This window comes from Dama dama, chromosome 4 (assembly GCF_033118175.1).
Source record: "Dama dama isolate Ldn47 chromosome 4, ASM3311817v1, whole genome shotgun sequence".
NCBI classification, from domain to species: domain Eukaryota; kingdom Metazoa; phylum Chordata; class Mammalia; order Artiodactyla; family Cervidae; genus Dama; species Dama dama.
The window spans coordinates 65,998,625-66,020,409 of record NC_083684.1 but is presented as its reverse complement, the minus strand read 5'-3'; the positions used below and the strand labels follow the sequence as shown (position 1 = coordinate 66,020,409).

General features: G+C 40.5%; 1 protein-coding gene across 1 annotated transcript; it reads left to right on the top strand.

Moving 5' to 3' along the window:
* The first annotated feature begins 270 nt into the window (after window positions 1–270).
* On the top strand, window positions 271–5,157 carry LOC133055180 (endogenous retrovirus group PABLB member 1 Env polyprotein-like). The gene is made up of 5 exons (XM_061140613.1): window positions 271–336; window positions 715–1,643; window positions 2,158–2,230; window positions 4,163–4,285; window positions 5,080–5,157. Exons 1-5 carry the CDS (start codon window positions 271–273, stop codon window positions 5,155–5,157), a joined length of 1,269 nt encoding a protein of 422 aa, XP_060996596.1.
* The last annotated feature ends 16,628 nt before the right edge of the window (window positions 5,158–21,785 follow it).

The following is a 21,785-nucleotide window of genomic DNA, read 5'->3' as shown; positions in this document are numbered from 1 at the left end:
ACCCTCAGATTTCCAGCAAAAGGCTGACGGTCTTGTAGAAGGACCCGCTAGATAATAACTGGCATGGCCCAGATCCCGTGTTAATTTGGGGGAGGGATCATGTATGTGTTTTTCCACAGGATGCCGAAGCACCGCGCTGGCTCCCGGAAAGGCTGGTACGCCAGACGGAGGAGATCACTGAACCAGCAATTAGGTCGGCTGACTTTACAGCAGAGAAATACATTACCAACGGCACAGCAGATGCATGAGTTCATCTTACAAGCACGAAGGATGGCTGCCGACACTACTCAACCTCGATACGCGCTGGCTTACATTGCTCTCGCTTTGGCATGTGCGGTAATGAATCAAGCCTTCCCTCAGGCTGAAGCCAATGCTTTTGTGTCCTGGGCTCATTCTTATGCTGATTTTTACAATGAAACAGCCTGTTGGGTCTGCACAAGCATGCCATTATCGGTTACCGAAGGATTGCCTTGGTGGGTGATTCCCTTTCCAAAAAATGAAACTTCGGCTTTATGTGATTTTTTAAAAGAATATCAGAAGAAGCATCGAAGCTTAATTACAGTCAATTTTGATATAGATTCTCGATGCTCTGATCCTTTACACGCTTCTTCTTTTTATTTTAATGTAACACAAAGTTATCAGGAAATTGTTAATGCGTACTTATATTACGAAAATAGATCCGTTTCTTCTCCTAATGATTTTAATCGATTTGAGGGTGATTATTACCAAGTTTGGGATGAATATTTCTGGATGACCCCTGAAAAAGGACAGCTACTGACCCCTGCTGACATTTGCTGGGAGCAAAAGACTCATGTACCAACATTTGGAAGCCGAGAATTTCCAGGATATCACATGAAACATATGGGACTATTGCCTACCCACAAATGTAAGACTGTAATGGATGTAACGTTTATTGTCAACAAGTCTGTTATTTGGCCAGGGACAGATTGGGAAAATAGCCCTGGTATAAGATGGGTAGCCCCAAATAACACTCGATGGATTTGTGGATACAACCTTTGGCCCTGGCTCCCTGTAGGATGGGTGGGGAGATGTACCCTAGGGTTTGTGTTTGCCCCTGGGAGAATTCATAAGCAAAAAATTAGTCATCCTGTTAATTTGCCTTATGTTAAAGCCCGGTGGTCACACTCTGTTTTTCATTGGTATGATTATTTAGCCTCAATTTTTGTGCCCTCTTTAGGAGCCACTGATATTATGCTCAGAGTAAAAGCTTTGAACAATTTTACAAAACAAGCTTTGACAGATACTAGAAGAGCTTTAGAGGCTCTTAATGAAGAACAAAAACAGATGAGAAAAGCCATTCTACAAAATCGTATGGCTCTGGATATTCTAACAGCCTCTCAAGGGGGAACATGTGCCTTAATAAAAATGGAGTGTTGTGTATATATTCCTGATTATTCCTCAAATGTTTCTGATGCTTTAGAACATATGAAACAACAAGTAGCCGCTATGGATTTTTCTGACTCCAGCATTTGGAGTCAGATATCTGCCTGGTTTCATGGTGGTTGGTGGAAATCTATAATTTTTATTATTATATGCATATTATTATTGCTGTGTGTTGGCCCTTGCATTTGTCAATGTATATCTGAGATGATAAATAGAAGATTGCTGATGTTTTCCCATTTGCAAACGCGGCCATTTCCTTTGAGGGAGATATAATGGCCGTTAGTCAAAAGAAAAGGGGGAGATGCGGGAAGCCGGCCTGACTGCTCAGGCTCCTTCTTGGCCCTGAGAGAGATCAAGAGGTCCCTCTCTGTCCCGCCACCCCTGATTTATTAAAGTGCAGGTTGGCCTTTCTTACCTCCCTCAAGGAAATTGCTGCAGCGACCTTTTACCCATTCTCCTGACTCTGATGAGATTGTCAGGCTCCTGTGTCTGGTCTATGTCTAGGTAATCTTTAACTGATTGTAATTCACACTAAGACGCCAGTGCCATGCTCTGCTAGTCTTAAGAGTTGAGATAAAATTCCTGAGCGAAAACTAATGTCTGTAGTTCTGCACGTATGCATGTCTCTGATCTAAATTTAGTGAGTCCTGTTAGCATATATATGTATGTTACCCCTCAATAAAGTTGTCGGAATCAGTCACAAGCTGACTCCGTCCCTCTCAACCCCATCTTTCCGAGTCTTTTGTTTCTCAGGTGCTCTGGTGATTCTGTCCTCGACCTGTTCGTTTGCCAGCAGGTTCCGGCAGCTGAGAATGTGCCTGCCAATGTAGGGTGCATGGGTTCCATCCCGGGTCCGGGAAGATGCCTCAGAGCAACTAAGCCCATGGGCCACAACTACTGAGCCTGTGCCCTAGAGCCCAGGAGCCATAACTACGGAAGCCCGCACTCTCTAGAGCCTGTGCTCCAAAACAAGAGAAGCCACTGCAGTGAGGAGCCCCAGCACTGCAGCTGCAAGTAGAGAAAGCCCACTCACAACAATGAAGACCCATCATAACCAAAATAAATAACTTTAAAAATGAAATAGAATGTTGACAAAGTTAATGAATGAAGAACTAGCATGAAAGAAGAGAATGAGAACCCACTCCAGGATTCTTGCCTGGAGAATTCCATGGATAGAGGAGTTGGTGGGCTGCCATCAGCAGGTTTGAAAAGAGTCTAGTATGAGTAAACAGGTAAACAACAACTTCCACACACAGCAGATTGAGCTCTGGAAAACAAATCTAAGCGTCTTAACTTTCCTCTTGCAGATTCTTCAGAGACTTCCAGTATCTTTTGCATTAAAGTCCTAAATCCATAGATCTTGCATAAATAAGCCTCTACCTGGCATCACCCCATCTATATTCCATGTCGCAGTCAGATTTTCTGTTCAGTAAATATCTTCCTGCCTCAGACCAGCACTCAGGCTGTCGTTTGTCCTTGAGACACTCTTCCATTTCCCACCTTGCCAATCCTAAGTGTTTCTTCCTCACAGAAACCTTGCCTGATTTCTCAGTGTAGGTTAAGACTTTCTGTTTAATCTTGTTTTCGCACCGGGCCTGTGTCAGAGCACTTACTTCGATAGTAATGTTAAAGTTGTGGATGAAATTGGCTGGCTGGCTGCTAGATTGTAACCTCCGTCATGTTCACTACTGTATTCAAGTTTGAGGTGCAAAACTGACGCTGAATGAATTTTGATAGAGTGAAAGAAAAAAAGATAACTCCTCTTGTTTCAAGCGATTGTGTGTTTACACATGCATGCATGAGTGCATGGATATGTAGCTCCATGGTTTTATTACAAAAACATCATCTCATAAATAATGGTGTATGCTTTGTAGCAGTTTCAGTTGTTATCTTAAGTGTATTTCATGGCGTTAAGTTTTTTGTGCATCATCACATGAATGATGTAAATTGTAGTAAGATTATTGACATTGTGTGGGTTGTGATGGGAGAGGATGTGACCCTGTATCGTGCCCAATTATGCTGTTCTATTGTATTTCAGCTTCCTTGAACTTGTTTCAGGTATTCTCAGGGAAGGCTCTGTGGATGCTCTTGCCTTCTCTGGTTGTTAACTGGTTGATTCTTTAGGTTCAGTTGTCTCTCCCAACCACCTCAGCTCAGGTGCTGTTGCCTCATTTCTTAACTGTTTGATCTGAGTGATTTCTTAGAGTGACAGAGTTTTCTCCCCAGTAAGCTGGACACAGATCTTTCTCTAACGTGCTGTGTGTTGATGACAAGTTCATCCGTGTGACGTCTTTAACGCTTAGTGAGCAGGATGTGCTGACACACCTGTTGTCATCATCACAATGTCTGTGTTCTTTTAAAGTGACTGTGAGAAAAAAAAAAAAAAAAGTGACTGTGGACTTTGTCGTCTGTGAAGAGACCAGTCTTGCTGTAACTCATCTAGATAGTGAGACTGTGTCACTCCGTGTGTTGAATGTAACACTTCTGCATACACAACCCAGTGTTGGTTTTGTGTATTTTTCATGTATTGTCCACATACATGACAAATTCATGTTGATTGCAGGAGATCACAATCTTAGAAAAAAGAGGAAATTAGAAATTACATTAGAGACCAACAGTTTGCTTAAAGCAGCTTGTGATGGGTCTATCAGAATATTACTTCAACTGAATTGAGCTTTACCCCTCTCACCTCTTCTCATTTTGTGTAAAACAAAGAACACTCCTCAGGGCCCATTGGTGAAATGTGTTTTCATTTCAGGCACTGCTGACCTTCAAGGATGTGTTCATAAACTTCACTCCCGAGGAGTGGGAATGCCTGGACCCTGCCCAGAGATCCTTGTACAAGGACGTGATGGTGGAGACCCTCAGGAACCTGCTGTCTGTGGGTGAGGATCACTTCCCCCTGAAGTGGGGATCTGCCCTGGGGTACCTCTGCATGTTCCTTCTGTACCTTTTGAGCGCCTGTTTTTCTTGACTAAGCTCAAAACCTTGGTGACTCACACGTGTAAAGCTTCGTGATTGGCATCAGGAGTTTAAACTTGTCTTTCCTTCTGGTGACCTGCCAATGTGTGATACACAAGGAGTTTTTTCAGAACTTGAGTATTTATAAAGCTGATTTCAAACTTTGAAATATCCAGTTGCCTGTTTTGTAGCCCTGCCTATCTACTAGGCAAATAGTAAATTCTTTTGAGAAGTATTTTTCTGTCGGTTTATAATGTCCTCACTCCTTGGCTGAAAAAAGAGCTGGATTCTACACCTGCCAGTGCAGGAGACCGGGGTTCGATCATTGGTCTGAGAAGATCCCACATGTCACAGAGCGTCTACGCCTGTATGCCTCAACTACGAGCCAGCACTCTAGAGCCTGGAAGCTGCAACTGCTGAGCCCACATGGGACGACCACTGAAGCCCATGCTCCCAGGAGAAGCCACAGCAAGTGAGGAGCACAAGCACTGCAACTGGAACATAGCCTACTTGCTGAACTTGGAGAGAAACCAAGCTGCAACGAACACTCCCCCGAGACGACGGAAATGAATTCACCAATGTATTAAAAATAACAGATACGTTTATTAAAAAAGGAGAGGTTGGACTCTGGAAAAATCAACAATATGTGGCATTACTTGTGAGTAGGAAGTTCTGTTTCTGATCTGAACGTTATCTCCACTCTTGTGGCACAAGGAGGAAGACCCCTGGATTGTGGACAATGAGGTGCTAATAGCGAAAATCCAGATGAGTGGGAAAGTATCAACAGTGTGATCACAGGTCACCTGTCACAAGGACAGAGAGGAAGCCGCACCATCCATGGGGTTTGGGAAACTCTCCAAGGGGGAGAGTTCTGTGAGAAAACAGATGTTTAATGTTTGTGAATCTCACAAGAGGGTTTTCTTCTCCCTAACTGACGGCTCTGCTCTTCGTCATGTGAAATGTACAGCACCCTCCAGTGGAGCTGTAGCGCCCACAGAGATGAAGGCGAGGTCTTTGTTTTTGGCCTGTCCTGGGTCTTTTGTGCTGTGCGGACTTCTGTCTGCTGGAGACGAGTGAGGGCTACTCTGTAGTTGCGGGGAGCACGGTTTCTCTTTGTGGTGGTTTCTTTAGTTGTGAAGCATAGGCCGTGGGCACACGGGTGTGAGCAGTTCTGCCATACAAGCTCACTATCTGTAATTCATCAACTTATTCTCCGTGACATGTGAGATCTTCCCAGAACAAGAATCGAACCCATGTCTCCCGCATTACTAAGCAGATTCTTACCATGGAGCCACCTGGGTGTTAGGGAAATTAAATAAATAGTCTTGCTTAGGCTTCAAGACAAAGCAGTGCGTTCCTCTGACCTGGCTTCTAACCTGCCTGGAAACTGCCTTGAGTGTGAATGTCCTGACTGTCTCCTGTGAGTGCAAGGCTTGCAGCAGCATAGATAAGATAGGGCACAAATCTTGAGATTGTTCAGCCTTTGCAGGGGCCCTTGCCAACCTAGCCCCAGAATTAGCGCCATCCAAGTTGGCTCCTGGATCCTCCTGCCTACCGTGAGGTAAATAAAGGTAACTTAAAACTGTCTAAAGGGAAGTTCCAACTGGAAGAATTACGCGATTTGTGAGGATGATTATCCATATTACAATGTCACATTATATTTTGGCTGATCAAATCTTCACTTGTTAAGTTGACTCTCTTTAGCCGGCCCACAGCTCCAATAGTGTCCCCCACTGCCCTTTCTCTCTCCATTCTCTGTCCTGTTGTGGCCTTTCACCCCTGCCAACCCCTCCTTCTCCCTCTCCATCAGCTGGTCCCCTTCTAACAGCCCCTGTCTCTCAAGAGGGAGGGGAAGCCCAGGTTCCCCAACTCTAGCAAGTTTGTTTACCCATTTAGAGTCTTCTGATCAAAGACCCCCATCTCCCTGGAGGGACGTTCCAAGAGTTTTATCAGTCCTTTTGGCCCTGTTATCACAGTTAATTTGAGCACTGTTCGATTTGTATTTTAGCCATAAAGGTATGACTGTAGAAAGGAAAGATAACTTGTTTGATACAGGATGGCCATGATATTGTTTAAGACTCTGGAGAAAACTGGTTAAGATGAATTTTTTTTTCTTTGAAAGTGCAAAACCGGTTCTTTTTACATGTGGAATTAAAAGCAGCAAGCTTGTTAAAAAGGCCTGCCCCCCAAAAAACTTCAAGTTAACCTTTGCCAGGGCTTCCCAGATTACTCTAGTGGTAAAGAACCTGCCAGCCCCTGGGGGAGACACAGGAGATGTGGATTTGATCCCTGGGTAGGGAAGATCCCCTGGAGAAGTGAATGGAACCCACTCCAGTATTCTTGCCTGGAGAGTCCCATCATGGACAGAGGAGCCTAGTGGACTAGACTTCATGGGGTTGCAGGGAGTTTGACAGGACTGAAGCGACCTTGCATAGCATGCAACCTTTGCCATGTCCTTGAAACATGTAACCCATTTTTCCAGAGATTTCAATCTTGGCCAAATTAGAATTCTGAACCACAGGGGGAGGGGTGGGTGGTGGGATGAAAAGTGTGAAAGAGACATTTTAAATCTCAAGCAGGAAAGTATGAGAGCTCTCATGTCTGTCAATTTGCACTTATGTTTGTCTCAGTGTGTGTGTTTGTTTTTGGATAATATTGCTCAGATTAATTTGTAAATGAGCTCTAATTCAATTGTTTGTTAAAAGAAAAAAAAAGCACTTGAAAATCAAACTATTGCAAGAGAAATTAACCTAAATGAATTTCAGGTTCATGTGACCTGGGAAATATTCAACATTAAATATCTAGTATTAAGGTTTGTTTGCTAACCTAATTAAGACATTTCTTGAGTCTTCAACATTGTCTAATACTTTTATTGTACCTAGGTTTAATGTTAAGTAAGTTTGTCAACACTTAAAGTAACCTGAGTGAAGAAACTTTTAACGAAAGAATGCAAATGCAGTTGGAGCTTTTAGATAAACTCTGTTAGGAATGATTATACTTTAGAAATTTCTGTCTAAAATAGTCTCTCCAGATTTGAATAACCTGAATTTCTAGGGTTGTGCTAAGCTAAGTGAGGAAATTTCATTGAATATCTAGGTCATTTCCAAATAAAATAAGATTCTGAGACACAGATTACTGAAAACTCATTTCCTCTTACAGCAAACTGAAGAGAATTTGGACTTTTAATGAATACACTTGGTGCCACCCTGAGATGTTCTCTATAAGAAAGCAGATATTCTTAAACATGAGCACTGGTATTTATGTTCACCAGTCTACAAAATGCTAGTATAACGGACAGCTCATGGTTGCCTAAGGACAGTAAGACGTGTGTTTTTAGTAAGGGATGAGAAATGTGGGCCAGTCACCTTGCTTTGTCCCCCCCTGGTTAGTTTGTCTCAGGACCTTCCCCTTGGCTACACAGGCACACCCTGGATCTTGAATTAAAGGCTTCTCAGAGGAGCATAAAGCATTTTTCCTGGAATGCTCCTCTGACTTTTACCTCCAAGGAGCCTTTCTGCACTTGTGTACTGTCTCCTTTATCAGACAGGGTTTTTCCTTTCTTTGTCCTTGCAATGATTAGTCCCTTGAATTAAGAGACAAACTGGCTGTTTACCCTGTTTTTGTTGACTGTAAATCCCTCAACCTGAGCCCACCTATCTCTTATCTCAGGGCATGCAAAGAGGAGGGTAGCTGATTGTAGATGTCCAACCTGCAGCCCATCCAACTCCTACCTCAAAATTACATTTTATTAAGGACAGTGGAAAGTACTTCTGCCTTCCAGATGGCTGTTTCTAAATGAACGAAGTGATGTTTTTAAGAAAAGAGAGAGGTTTCATGGAAAGTGGACTCCAAGAACAGAGGTCCCAAAAGGCAAGGTCTTTATATGTTCTGCAACAATCTGTCCTTTGACTCCTGTCATTTTTGTTGCTTGACTTTGCGTAGCATGTGATGAGGTGTTTCAGAGGGATTTACTTCCCTTTGTCCCCCTCCTGTGGTAATTCGTGCTGTTAGGTGGCACAGACTGTTGTGTGTTTTATAGAAAAAATCAGAAATTACTTTTTTTTTTTTTGCTGGGCCACATGGCAGTCTGGTTCTTAGTTCCCCATTCATGGATGGAATCTGTGCCCCCTACAGTGGAAGCACATGGTCCTAACTACTGGACCACAGGGAGTTTGCCTCAAGGTTACTTTTGCTTCAAAGATATATTAACTTCCTGTCATGCTTATTGTGACATGTCTCTTTGTCTACATTACATCGTGTATGTTGTTATTTTACATTTCGTTCCCAAGAGAATTGTCTCTGACTCTAGTTCACAAAGTTTTCCAATCACATTCCTTTATCTTCATAACAGTACGTTAAAAATTTATTTACAATTTATTTGTTTTTATCTGCACCGGGTCTTTGTTGCTTCAGGGGATTTTCTCTACTTGCAGCGAGCAAGGGCTACACTCTAGTTACAGTGCATGAACTTCTAATTCTAGTGGATTCTCTTGTTGCAATGCGTGGTCTCTGTGTGTTTGCTCAGTAGTTGTGACTCCCCAGCTCTAGAGCACAGAATCACCACTTGTAGCCTACAGGCGTAATTGTTCTCAGGCATGTGGGAATTTCCCTGATCAGAGATCAAACCTGTGTGCCCTGCACTTGCAGATGGATTCTTTACCTCTGAGCCATAAGGGAAGCTTGTTCCTTTGCATATATCTTGGAACCAATGAACTGGGTGAGTTTAGGTTACTGTGTAGATAGGGAGTTGGTGTATTGTATGATTATTGTGTAAGTAGAGAATGTTTCTCATATTTTTTGTTTTTTAAAAATGACGGTCTTCTTGTATTACACAATATAACTCACAGGAACCACTTGTTCATGTCATAAAATGCCTATATGTCTATCTACTGATAGATTTCTAAGAGATATTTAGAAAAGTGTTTATTTTTTAATTTTTAAAATTATTTTAGGGAATTTCCTAAAGTCCAGTATAGGATTCAGTAGTTTCACTGCTGTGAGCCTGGATTTAATCCATGGTCAGGGAACCAACATCTCATAAGCCAGATGGTCCAGCAAATACACACACACACACACACACACACACACACACACACATATAGTTTATGGAAGTCTTTGTTTTCTCAATGCAGTATTTGTTGAACAGTTTCTAACTGCCATTTATTTTTTACATTATTCATTAGAATGCTTCTTTGGCATTGTTTACCATTCCAGTGTATTGCCTCTTTGATGCTTGTTTGCTCAGTTGCTCAGTCCTGTCTGACTCTTTGTGATCTCATGGACTGTAGCCCACCAAGCTTTCCTATCCATGGAAGCTTTTTCAGGCAAGAACAGTGCAGTGGGTTGTGATTTCCTGCTCCAGGGGATCTTTCCGACCCGGGGATTGTATCCCCCTTGCCGTGCCTTCTGCATTGGCAGGCAGTTTCTTTACCACTGAGTCACCTCTCTAGTCCTGTATGTTCTTTACGATTTACACACGTATAAGGATGCATAAAGTGTGTACAATATACCATTATTTTTTCCTCAATTATGAGACAGCAGTGTGTTTAGTACAAAGTAGGATGAGCTTTGAGGTCATGGTGGGTGAATACATTTTCTTTGCAAACTGACATGACTTTGCATTAAATGAATGTTTTCTGATTGTGTTTGAAACTACACTACCCTAAAATTAATTTGAATTGCATATGATCACTCCTTTTTAAAGAGTTCTATTCCTTTAGTGTTCTATAGTTTTAAGATCATCATTGCGAAGATTCGTAATTCTGTTCAGGATGGTTATGACTTTTGGTATAACATCATGTGCTCAACAGAAAATAATTTATTTATGCATTGTAACTAATAGAATACCTGCAGTTGTTTATGTCTCGTAGATACATCTCATATACATATGATCAAGAAATTACAGGCAAAAGCAAACAGTGGTAAAGGGGAAATTTTTCAAAGAGTGATGTTTGGAAAAGCTGAAAACCTTGACATCAAAGATTTTTGCCTCAGGAAGATCCTGGAAAATATACATGAGTTTGATGTCTGTGGACAGATGATGAAAGAAATGACAAAAGAATGTCTCCAACCCATAACAAAAACCTCACTGATGGAAGAGATCATCCTAGTAGAAGTGATGCAGGAAATAGACCTTTTGAAAGGCATGGATCAAGCTTTCAGGATAAATTGCAGATGGTGCAATTTGAAGGGATAATTTTTGAATGTAGTCAAGTTGTGACAAATGTCAGCGCCTCAGGTTTATCACCTGAGAGAACTGGTAATGTCTGCAAATGCTTTTCTCATAAACATGAGAATGGTGTTATGCATCCTTCAGAACTGTTACCAGACCATGAAACACAAAAGAAAAGACCTTACAAATGTAATGAGTGTGACATAACCTTTCTTCAAGACTCAGAACTCACTGGACATCAAAGAATCCATACAGGAGGAAAAGCATACAAATGTGACGTGTGTGGCAAGGCTTTTAATCAAACTAGACAACTTGCAATTCATTGGAGAATTCATACTGGAGAGAAACCACATAAATGTGATGTATGTGGCAAGACTTTTATTCAAATTGGAAACCTTGCATTTCATCAGAATATTCATACTGCAGAGAAACCATATAAATGTGATGTGTGTGGTCAGTGCTTTCAGCAAAGGACACACCTTGAAAATCATCAGAGAACTCATACCAAAGTGAAACCATATAAATGTGATGTTTCTGGAAAGGCCTTTAGTCAAACTACAAGCCATGCAGTTCATCAGAGACTTCATACTGGAAAGAAACCATGTAAATGTGATGTCTGTGACAAGACTTTCAGTCAAACTGCAAACCTTACAATTCATGAGAAAATTCATACTGGAGAGAAACCATATAAATGTGATGTATGTGGCCAAAACTTTACTCAAAACTCACAACTTGAAGTCCATCAGAGAGCTTACATGGGAGAGAAACCATATAAATATGATGTGTGTGGCAAGGCCTTTAGTAAAACTACAAACCTTGCAGTTCATCAGAGAATTCATACTGGAGAGAACCTTAGAAATATAAAAATTGTGACAAACCATTTAGACACAGTCGTCATCCATAACTCATCATCAGGCAGGTCAGACAGGAGAGAAACCATATAAATATGATGTATATGGCTGGTGCTTTACTTGAAATGACGAACTTAGAACCTATCAGAGAATTCACACTAGAGAGAAACATTAGAAATGTGATAGTTGTGAGAAACATTTTAGCGCAAAAGTTGTGAGTGTGACAAAGCCTTTAGTCAGTGTTCAGGCCTTATAATTCAGAGAATTCAAACTGTATAGAAAACATACAAGTGAAATGAATGTGACAGAATTTCTAGTGCATGTTCAGCATGAACTGCCCATTAGGCAGTTCATTCAGGAAAGAAAGTACATAAATGTTATTTCTGTGGCAAACCCTTCAGTCACAAGGAGAGATGTTGCAGATCACCTGAGAATCCATACTGCAGTGAAAAGTTACACATGTAGAGAATGCAGTAAAATATACCAACTTTTTGACCCTCAGAAAATTCAAAGGTAGGAAAACTACACAGATGTGCTAGGTTTGGGAAAGCGTTGATGCTGTGTTCAGACCTAACGCACCAGCAGTTATTTATTTATTTGCTTTACAATATTGTGATGGTTTTTGCTGTACATCTTGAATAGGCCATAGGCATACATATGTCCCCTCCCCCCTGAACCCACCCCTATCGCCATGGTATCCCTCCAGATTGTCCCAGAGCACTTCCTCATGCATTAAACTCCCACTGGCTCTTTTGCATAAGGTAATATATATGTTTCAGTGCTAATCTCTTAAATTCTGCCTTCCTATTTCTTTTGTTTTTTTCAATAGTTTTTCCTTAGCGTTACTTTTTGTATATACATGTTATGACCCAGATTTAACGTTTAATTTACATTTCTTTCCTGCCTTACACTAACAAATACATAAGTCTGTGGGTTATTTTGAGAACTTTTTACATTAAAATGCACGTAGACAATGACAGGAAACATAGTAGGTGCCCTGTAAATGTAAAGAAAAACAGTTCCTTCAGGACTTGAGTTCAGTCAGATAATACACATAGAAATATTTATGAATAGTGCCACATTGATAATTTTGGTGGAAATAAATTCTAGTGTCTTCTTAAGACTTTTGACAATGTGCTTTGTTGTCCACAAGTGACAGATCTTTCAGAAACAGACAACAAAAACATGAGAGAAAATATATTACAATTTTTCAACAAGAAGTAAATTGCCTAATCACTGTGAAGTGATCATATAGTAATTTGTCATTCCATTACATTGAAGTATTGGTGTAAGTATTATATATTACGATGGAAACAAATTTTTCTCATATAAGTTTTTAAAGCTTGGTTATCATAAGCATGGAACAGAAACTTTTATAAAGAAGAATGCATTTCTCATTAAAAGTTTTTTTCTCTCTTTAATAAACTTTAAAATTTATTTTTGGCTCTGCTGAGTCTTCATTGTGTTGGCGGCTTTCTCTTTTGCAGCAATCGGGCTGTGAATTCTCCACGTAACCTTGGCTGGGGTATGGTTGGAGACTGGCGTTTTGAAGGTTCTTTTGGTCGGTCCAGAGGACTCAGTGTCTGTCTGTTCTATGGGCTGAGCTGAGCCTCTTTGCTGCACGTGGGCTTTCTCTAGCTGCAGCAGCAGAAGCGCCTTTCTGGTTACTTGTGTGCAGGCTTCTCAGTGCTGGGGCTGCTGCGGTTGCAGAGCACAGGCTTTGGGGCACAGGCTCAGTACTTGTGTTGCTCGGCTTAGTTGCTGCGAGCCACGTGGCATCCTCCCACACCAGGGATCAAACCCGGTCCTGTGCATTGGCAGGTAGATTATGTAGCAGTGCACCACCAGGGAGGTTCTACTCGGTGTCTTTAAACTGGGCGCTATGCATGTTAATACACTGCCAAACAAAACTGGGGTCATCAACCAATAACTGGGAGACCTGAAAACCAGGAGAGAGTCCCCCAAACTTATCTGGACTTGCTGAAGAGGTGGATGGACCCAAGAGACCCTTCCTGAAATCCCAAGGCCAGAATGTCCAAAGCACAGTATGGTGCCTGCTTTTCTCAATCCTGCATTCCCCTCAGGGTGCACTTTCGCTGGGCCACTGCAGTGACTAATAAGCTTGATCCTTGAAGAAGTGGAACGTCAAGACATTTTTCTCCTTAGAAGTGTTAGTATGAAGTAGCCCTTTCTAAGAGTTGTGTGTTTCACATTGTAGCTTATCATCACTACACAAAGTCAGTTCTTGTTTACTTAAACTGCTTAGATTAATTCTAATTGCAGGAATATTCCTGGGTTCAGCTAGCACCCCACATCCAGCCCCACCCCAGCAGCAGCCCACATCAACCCCTACCCAACCCCAACCTGGCCACCACACCAGGTTTCAGTTCCCAGGCCTCTGAATTGCTTCAGCCTCATCAGCAGGACTCCAAGTACAGTTTGGTTCTGTCTCTCAGTCATGTCCGACTCTTTGTGACCCCATGGACTGCAGCACGCCAGGCCTCCCTGTCCATCACCAACTCCCAGAATTTACGCAAACTCATTGTGTCGGTGATGCCATCCAACCATCTCATCCTCTGTCATCGGACATGCAGGACTCCAAATGTTATGCCGAAAGTTTCTTTCCATTGTGATTATCCCACAGAATTTTAAAGTTTTATTAAAAGTGTTTACAGTTACTTAAACTAATGAGCAATCAGTGGTGCAACACAAGACTTGAGAGACCAAGTACTCCTTAACCCTGACAAGACACCTCTGGAACCAAGGGGAGGAAGAAGCAGGTAGGTATATGCTCAGCCCGACCCTGCCCAGCTGGGGCCTGCCTGGCCCCACCCTTCACAAGTCACTCAGTGCTTGAGCTTGACTTCGGAGACAAAGAAACGCCACTGCAATGAGAAGCCTGGGCACTGCAGACTCACCTCCATGCAGTGCAGCCACAAGTAGAGAGAGCTGGTCACAGCAACGAAGGCCCAGCATAAACAAATCAAAGAAGCTGTGAAAAGGAAATCGCATATTAACAAACTTACTGAAATACATTTGATTCATTTTTAATGTCCCAAAGATGCCAAAATACACATGAATAGGAGAAGGGAATGGCCACCCACTCCAGTTTTCTTGCCTGGAGAATCCCATGGACAGAGGAGCCTGGCAGGCTACAGTCCATGGGGTCCCAAAGAGTCTGACATGACGGAGCCAACTGAACAACAACCTCCTCACATAGCAGAGTGAGTGCTGAAAAACAACCCTAAATCTCTAACTTTCCTCCTACAGATTCTTAAGTGATGTCCAGTTGCTTTTGAAATAACATCCTCAGTTTATAGGCCTTGCAGAAATCAGCCTCTACCTGGCATCACCCCATCTTCTTTCCCTCCGTTGCAGTCACACTGGCTGGTTTTCTCTTCAGTAAATATCTTCCTGCCTCAGAGCTGGCACTCAGGCTGTTCTCTCTGCTTACATGGAATTTTTTTCAGGCAAGAATAGTTCCGTGGGTGGCATTTCCTCCTCCAAGGGATCTTCCCCACCTAGGGTGAAGCTCCCTATCCTACGTCTCCTGCATTGGCAGGCTAATCCTTTACTACCATGTCACCTACGTAACCCTGTCTGTTCTTTACCATTTACTTATGTATAAGTATGCATAAAGTGTGTACAATATGCTATATTTGCTCCTCAATTATGAGATAGCAGTGTGTTTACTACCAAGTAGAATGAGTTCAGAAGTCATGGTGCAAGAATACACTTTTCTTTGAGAACTGACATGAGTTTTGAAGAAATGAATATGTTCTGACTGTATCTTTGAAGCTAGGCTACCCTGAAATTAATTTGGATTACATGTGATTGCTCTTTCATATTTAAAGAGTTCTATTTGATTTGCATTTGAAATATTTTTAAGATTATGATTGGGAAAATGCATAATTCTGTTCAGCATGAATATGCCGTTTGGTATAATACCATGTATTCAGCATGAAACAATTTATTTATGAATTTTAATTGATAGACTGCATATGGTTTTTATATTTGTAGATGTGTCTCAAATATGCATGATCAAGAAATTACAGGCAAAAGGAAACAGTGGTAAAGAAGAAATTTTTCAAAGAGTGGTGTTTGGAAGAGCTGAAAGCCATGAAATTGAAGATTTTTTCTTCAGAAAGATACAGGAAAATATGCATGATTTTGAGTGTCTGTGGACAGATGATGAAACAAATGACAGAGGGACCTCTATATCCCATAACAAAAATCTCACCGATAGACAAGATCATGATAGTAGAAGTGATGCAGGAAATAAGCCTGTTGAAAGGCATGGATCAAGCTTTCAAGATCAGTTGCAGATGCTGGAATCTGAAGGGACAGGTTCTGAATGTAGTCAGGTCGTGGCGAATATCAACAGTAGCGCCTCAGGTTTGCCACCTCTGAGAACTCGTAGTGTCCGTAAAGGCAGTTCTCATAAACGTAAGATTGCTGTTATGCATCCCTCAGAACTGGGACCAGACCAGAAAACACACAAGAAAAAAACTTACAGTTGTAATGAGTGTAAGATGACTTTTCTTCAGGACTCAGAACTCACTAGACATCAAAGAGTCCGTACAGGAAGAAAAGCATATAAATGTAACATATGTTGTAAGGCTTTTAGTGATAAATTGACCCTTGTAGTTCATCGGAGAAATCATACTGGAGAGAAACCATATAAATCTTATGTCTGTGGCCACTGCTTTAAACAGCATACACAGCTTCAACAACATCAGCGAGTTCATACCGGAGATAAGCCATATAAATGTGATGTGTGGCAAGGCCTTTAGTGTAAATGCAAGGCTTGTAGTTCATCGGAGAGTTCATACTGGAGAGAAACCATATAAATGTGATATGTGTGGAAAGGCCTTTAGTCGAAATTCAATCCTTGTAATTCATCAGAGAATTCATACTGGAGAGAAACCTTACAAATATGACAATTGGGACAAACATTTTAATGCACAGTCATCCTTAGATTGGCATCAGGTAGTTCATACAGGAGGAAAAGTGTAGAAAGGTAATTTATGTGGCAAAGTCTTCAGTTCCAGGTCTTTGCAGTTCATGGAAACATATTGGAGAGAAACCATATAGATAATGAGCTATCTGGCAAGGCCTTTAGTCAGATTGCAAACCTTGCGTTTCATCAGAGAATTCATACAGGAGGGAAACCATGTAAATGTGATCTCAGTGGCAAGGCCTTTAAATGCAAACCTTGCAGTTTGTTGGAGAATTCATACTGGAGAGAAACCTTACAAACGTAACCATTCTGACAAACGTTTTACTGCACAGCTAGCCTCACCATCATGCAGTTCATACAGGATAGACAGCATAGAAATGTATGTGGGCAGTGCTCGAAATGACCATCTAAGAAATCAGATAATTCATAGTGGAGAAAAATGTTACAAAGACAACAATCACGAGAAACATTTTAGTGCAGATGTAATGAGTGTAGCAAAGCCTTTAGTCAGAGTTCAGGCCTTATAATTAATCAAAGAATTCGTACTGTAGAAACCATACCAATGAAAGAAATCTGGTAAAGCTTCTAGTGCATGTTCAGCCTCAACTGACCGTTGGGCAGCTCATACAGGAGGGAAACCACATAAGTGGAATTTATATGACAAACCCTTCAGTCATAAAGTATATCAACTTTTTGACCCTCAGAAAAGTCAAACTAGAGGAAACCACATGAATGTGGTAGGTGGGCAAAGCTTTGGTTCTGTCGTCAGATGTAACTAACCATCACAGAACGAATTCTGAATGGAAATCTTACCCACATAGTGCGTGTGTTGAGTCTTTTGGAAGGTATTCAGTTATTTACAAAACATGAGAAAATTCATACTGGTGAGAATCCATACATTTAGAGCACAGTCTCTCTCTCCAATCTTAACATTAAGATTGGAGGAAATCATGTAAATAGACTGTGTGTGGCCTGGGCTTCAATAACAGGTCTCGTCTTTCCCATCAGCAGAGAATTCATAATGCAGAGACACAAATGTCAGAGTGTGGCAAATCCTTCAGGTGGCATTCAGGCCTCAAAAGACATCAGGTGATGGACTGGAGAGACCATCCGAATGTAGTCAGTATGTCCAGGCTTTTGTCAGGTGTTTACACCTTAGGCTTCTTGAGAATATTCACACTGGATAGAAATTATGTCAGTGTAATGAGTGTGTCAGGGCTTTTAGGCAACAATCCTGTCAGGATTCAGTAAAGAAGTCATTCTGGAGAGAAAGCTTACAAATGACATGAGTGTGTAAAACCTTTACTTGGGGCTCACATTGCACTAGTCGTCAGATGATCCGTACTAGAGAGCACCTTACCAGTGTGCAGAATATGGCAAGACCTTTAGGTACTGCCTTAAACTCAGGATTCACAAAATACTTTATACTTTGGCAGTGTTATACTTTACTTTATGCTTTATGGATGTTTTCACAGTTACTGCTCACTCTTTAGGTGTGTAAGAATACATATCCTGGAGTTAAACCACAGAAATGTGATATGTATGGGAAGGATTTTACCAAACATCCACGTTCGGGAACATTCTGGAGCAATGCTCAAATGCAATGGGAGAGGGAAAATTTTCACCTTGAGTTGAAGTGTTAGACAGGACTCCATAGTGAAGGGGAGTCTTGGAAATGGACGGGCAAGGGTTTCTGGAGGGTTCAGAGTACACTAGACTTCAGAATATATGTCTTTCCAAGAAACCACACAAAAGTAATGTGCACACTGAAGCTTTAACTCAAAGATCAAAACTGTGGAACGTGAGAGGATATATATGGAGAGCAGACTTGGACAGATAATGAATGTTGTGTAGTCTGCTCCATGAAATATTCACACCATGGGCATAATGAAGTGATTCATGTGTGTCAGAAACTGTACACTATAAGGAATTTGGAAACATGTTTAAGAAAACAATATTTCCTCAAGATTCTCCCCCTCCCCAAATTCATATTGGAGAGAATTCTTACAATTGTAATGAATTTGGCCATCTTTTGTGACCGTTCTTACAGCAGATCACGGAAGAGATAATTCATTTGAGGAATAAATAAATCTTCAGTTCTCCAGCACTAACCTACGCTATTACTGCAGAGTAATTAAATATGTTGAAACTTAATCACATGTGTGGAAATGGCCCGTTATCTTCAGTGTGTGTTTAATCACTTGAATTTTCTTGGGAACGTCACATTATTGTTCTTTATTTCCTGAAAGTTTTAAATTCTTATAGCTTTCTTAGAGACTTTCATGATGGTCTCTGCAAAGAAATCAGTAAGATGAAGGGGCTGACTTCATTAGGTGTGGTTCATTTATATCTGTCCTGGTAAAACAGGGACACTGAGATATAATCAGTGGTGTGTGAATTAGGATCAGCGAGGGACAGAGAACCATGTAAAACCGTGACATGACTCAGCATGCTCTTTATGTTCAGGGCGCCCTTCTGTACACAGCTCACCGTGGTTAAAGGACTGAATGCTCTATCATCTGACCATGCCCAGAGCAGGCTGGACATTGAGGGGCTTGGGGTTTTCATGGCAGGGGGGTTGACAGGTTACTGGGACTGACTGTGTGGGAGAATAGTACCAGGGAAATGGTGGTCCTTTTCTCCCTTAACTGGCAATTGCTGTTGTATGTAAATGATTAATGGAAACTTATTCTTGGACATTGAAGAGAGCAGTTTTCTTGAGAAATGTCAATCAGAAAAACCAGAAAGAGGATGTGGGTGTATCTGCTTCATCATTACCTGCTGCCATTTACAGTGTGCCTCTGTGTTACTCAGAATGTATCATAAATCTTGTGCGCTAATAAAGTTTGTGTCATTGTTTCCATAACTTGGAATGATCATGTTTCTTCCAACAACACAGTTTTAATCCACCTCAGTCCTTCGTAACAGAAACTAGCAATGCCCCAAAGACTCTCAAGGTTGAAAGTATCTTCAAGAGTTTCTTTGCATGGTGAAATCAAATATACAATTTTGGGATTATATACTAACAATACTCACTTGAGTTATTCTCTCCACACTTTGTCCATAGCAGAGCAATTATAGATTCTGGCCCTGTAAAACCTACCCTCCGTTTATATGTGCACTATATGATATTTCCCAATGTTATCTTTTGTGCCCAAATAAAACTAAAAGTATGTGCCTGATTTACCTGAAGTGAAAATAGGAATCATAAATATGCAAAAATTAGAAAATAAAAAACTTTCGAAATAAAGGTAAAAGTGAAGTGTCTTTTGAAGCTTGGAGCATTCTGAAAAAAATTTTTTTTTTGCTTATTTATTGTTGGCTGAATAATTATGACTCATGCTGTCAGGAGCTCTACAGCATATGGAATTTCCTAGACCAGGAATTATCAGTCCCTTGTCTACTGCATTGGCAGGCAAATTCCTTACTGCTGAGCCACCAGGGAAGCCCTGGAAATAATTTAGAAGGCACACTATATGATGGGAACATTTTTGGTTAATAAACTAGAAATTTCATATATTCACTCCCCAGCGTTTTGGTTCTTGGTACTTTGCAGTCACCCACTGGAACAAGATGGCACCAGGTAAAGTCTAAAGACATCAGTAGTCAAACATCAGAAGAACACTGTGAGACTGTTTAACAAAACACTGAATGTTCACTCGTGCTTTGAATTTATTACATTCCTTTTCATGTTCTACACATATTTTCCATTGTTCTATATGGTGTTGAAGATGGTATAAATTACTATTAATCTATTTTACTAGACAAATAAATTGCTATTTACTGTCTATTGCCTATGACATTTTTACACTAGCCTAAGAACATTAGGAACATTAATGTTTGGCAATATTTATTAGGTAATAAATAGAAATCCAGAGGACATTAAAGTCTTCATGTCACATTATAGAATTAAGTAATATGCTCCATTGTTTATTCTTAGATGTATTAAAAAAATTTTTTTTTTTTTTTACAATACTGTGATGGTTTTTGCTTTCCATCAACATGAATTGGCCATAGGCATACATATGTCACCTCCTTACCGAACCCATCTCCCTCCCGACCCTATCTGTCCAGGTCTTCACAGAGCACTGGCTCTGGGTTACCTGCTTCATACATCAAACTTCCACCAGCTATCTGTTTTACATATGGCAATATATGCTTCAATGCTATTGTTTCAAATCACACCACCCTATTTGTTTTATCAATAGTTTTTCCTTAGCCTAATTTTTTCTGACCGCCTATTGTGACACAGATTTAATGTTTGGTTTACATTTACATTACTAATGTTTGGTTTACATTTTTTCCCTGCCTTACTCTGACAAATCCACATCAGTGGGTTGTTTTGAGACTTTTAGAACATGAAAATGCAGATACATAAGAATGATGGGACATAGTAGGTACTCTATAACTATGAAGACAGACAATTTCTTTAGGTCTTGAGATAATACACAGAAATATTTACAGTTAATACACAGAAATATTTACAAGTAGTGCATAGTTGATAATTTTGGTGAAAATAAATTCTAATGTCCTCTGAAAACATTATATTGTATACTCTGCTTTGTTGTTCACTTGTGACAGTGCTTCCAAACAGACAACAAAGAAAAGAGAAAAATAGATAACAATTTTTTTTTTAAGTAAATTGCCTAATTACCCTCAAATAAAGTAATTTGACGTTCCATTACATTGCCCTTCCCTGGTAGCTCAGACAGTAAAGCGTTTGCCAGCAATGTGGGAGGCCTGGGTTCGATTCCTGAGTCAGAAAGATCCCCTGGAGAAGGAAATGGCAACCGACTCTAGTACTCTTGCCTGGAAACTTCCATAGATGGAGGAACCTGGTAGGCTACAGTCCATGGGGTCCTAAAAAGTCAGATATGACTGAGCAACTTCACTGGCACTGGTACATTCAGGAAATATTGACAACTATATATCATTATATAGTTATTATATAAATAATTATATATAATTATTCTATATAGTAATATATAAAATATATATTTTATAAATTATTATATAATATATAATAATTATATGTATTATTATACAAGTTTTTCTCAAGTATTTGAAGCTATGTCATCACAAGCATGAAACAGAAACACTTTTTACAAAGAAGAATGTAGTTCTCATTAAAGGAGACTTTTTTCCTCTCTAATAATTTTTAAATATAACTCATTCAATTCGCTCTATGCCTGATACTAACATGACATTATGAACCTACTCTACTCCTTTCAAATTTTAATAAAAGAGCAAAGACAAGGTGGGGTGAGGTGGATTTATGCTGGGGGGTGAGGTGGGTATGGGTGTAGGGTACTGCTGGGTCCCAAGAGGATTCAGAAGTTTTTTTTTTAATTTTTTAAAAATTTTATTTTATTTCACAATAAATTACTTTATTTATTCTTCACAATAATTACTTCACAATATTGTAGTGGTTTTTTTC

Bases quoted from the DNA above. Each gene is read 5' to 3' on its own strand.
- LOC133055180 (XM_061140613.1), top strand. From the start codon at position 271: ATGGCTGCCGACACTACTCAACCTCGATACGCGCTGGCTTACATTGCT. The intron at 337-714 runs GTAATGAATCAA...AATCGATTTGAG, and splicing joins CTCTCGCTTTGGCATGTGCG to GGTGATTATTACCAAGTTTG. The intron at 1,644-2,157 runs GCAAACGCGGCC...TTTGTTTCTCAG, and splicing joins TTGCTGATGTTTTCCCATTT to GTGCTCTGGTGATTCTGTCC.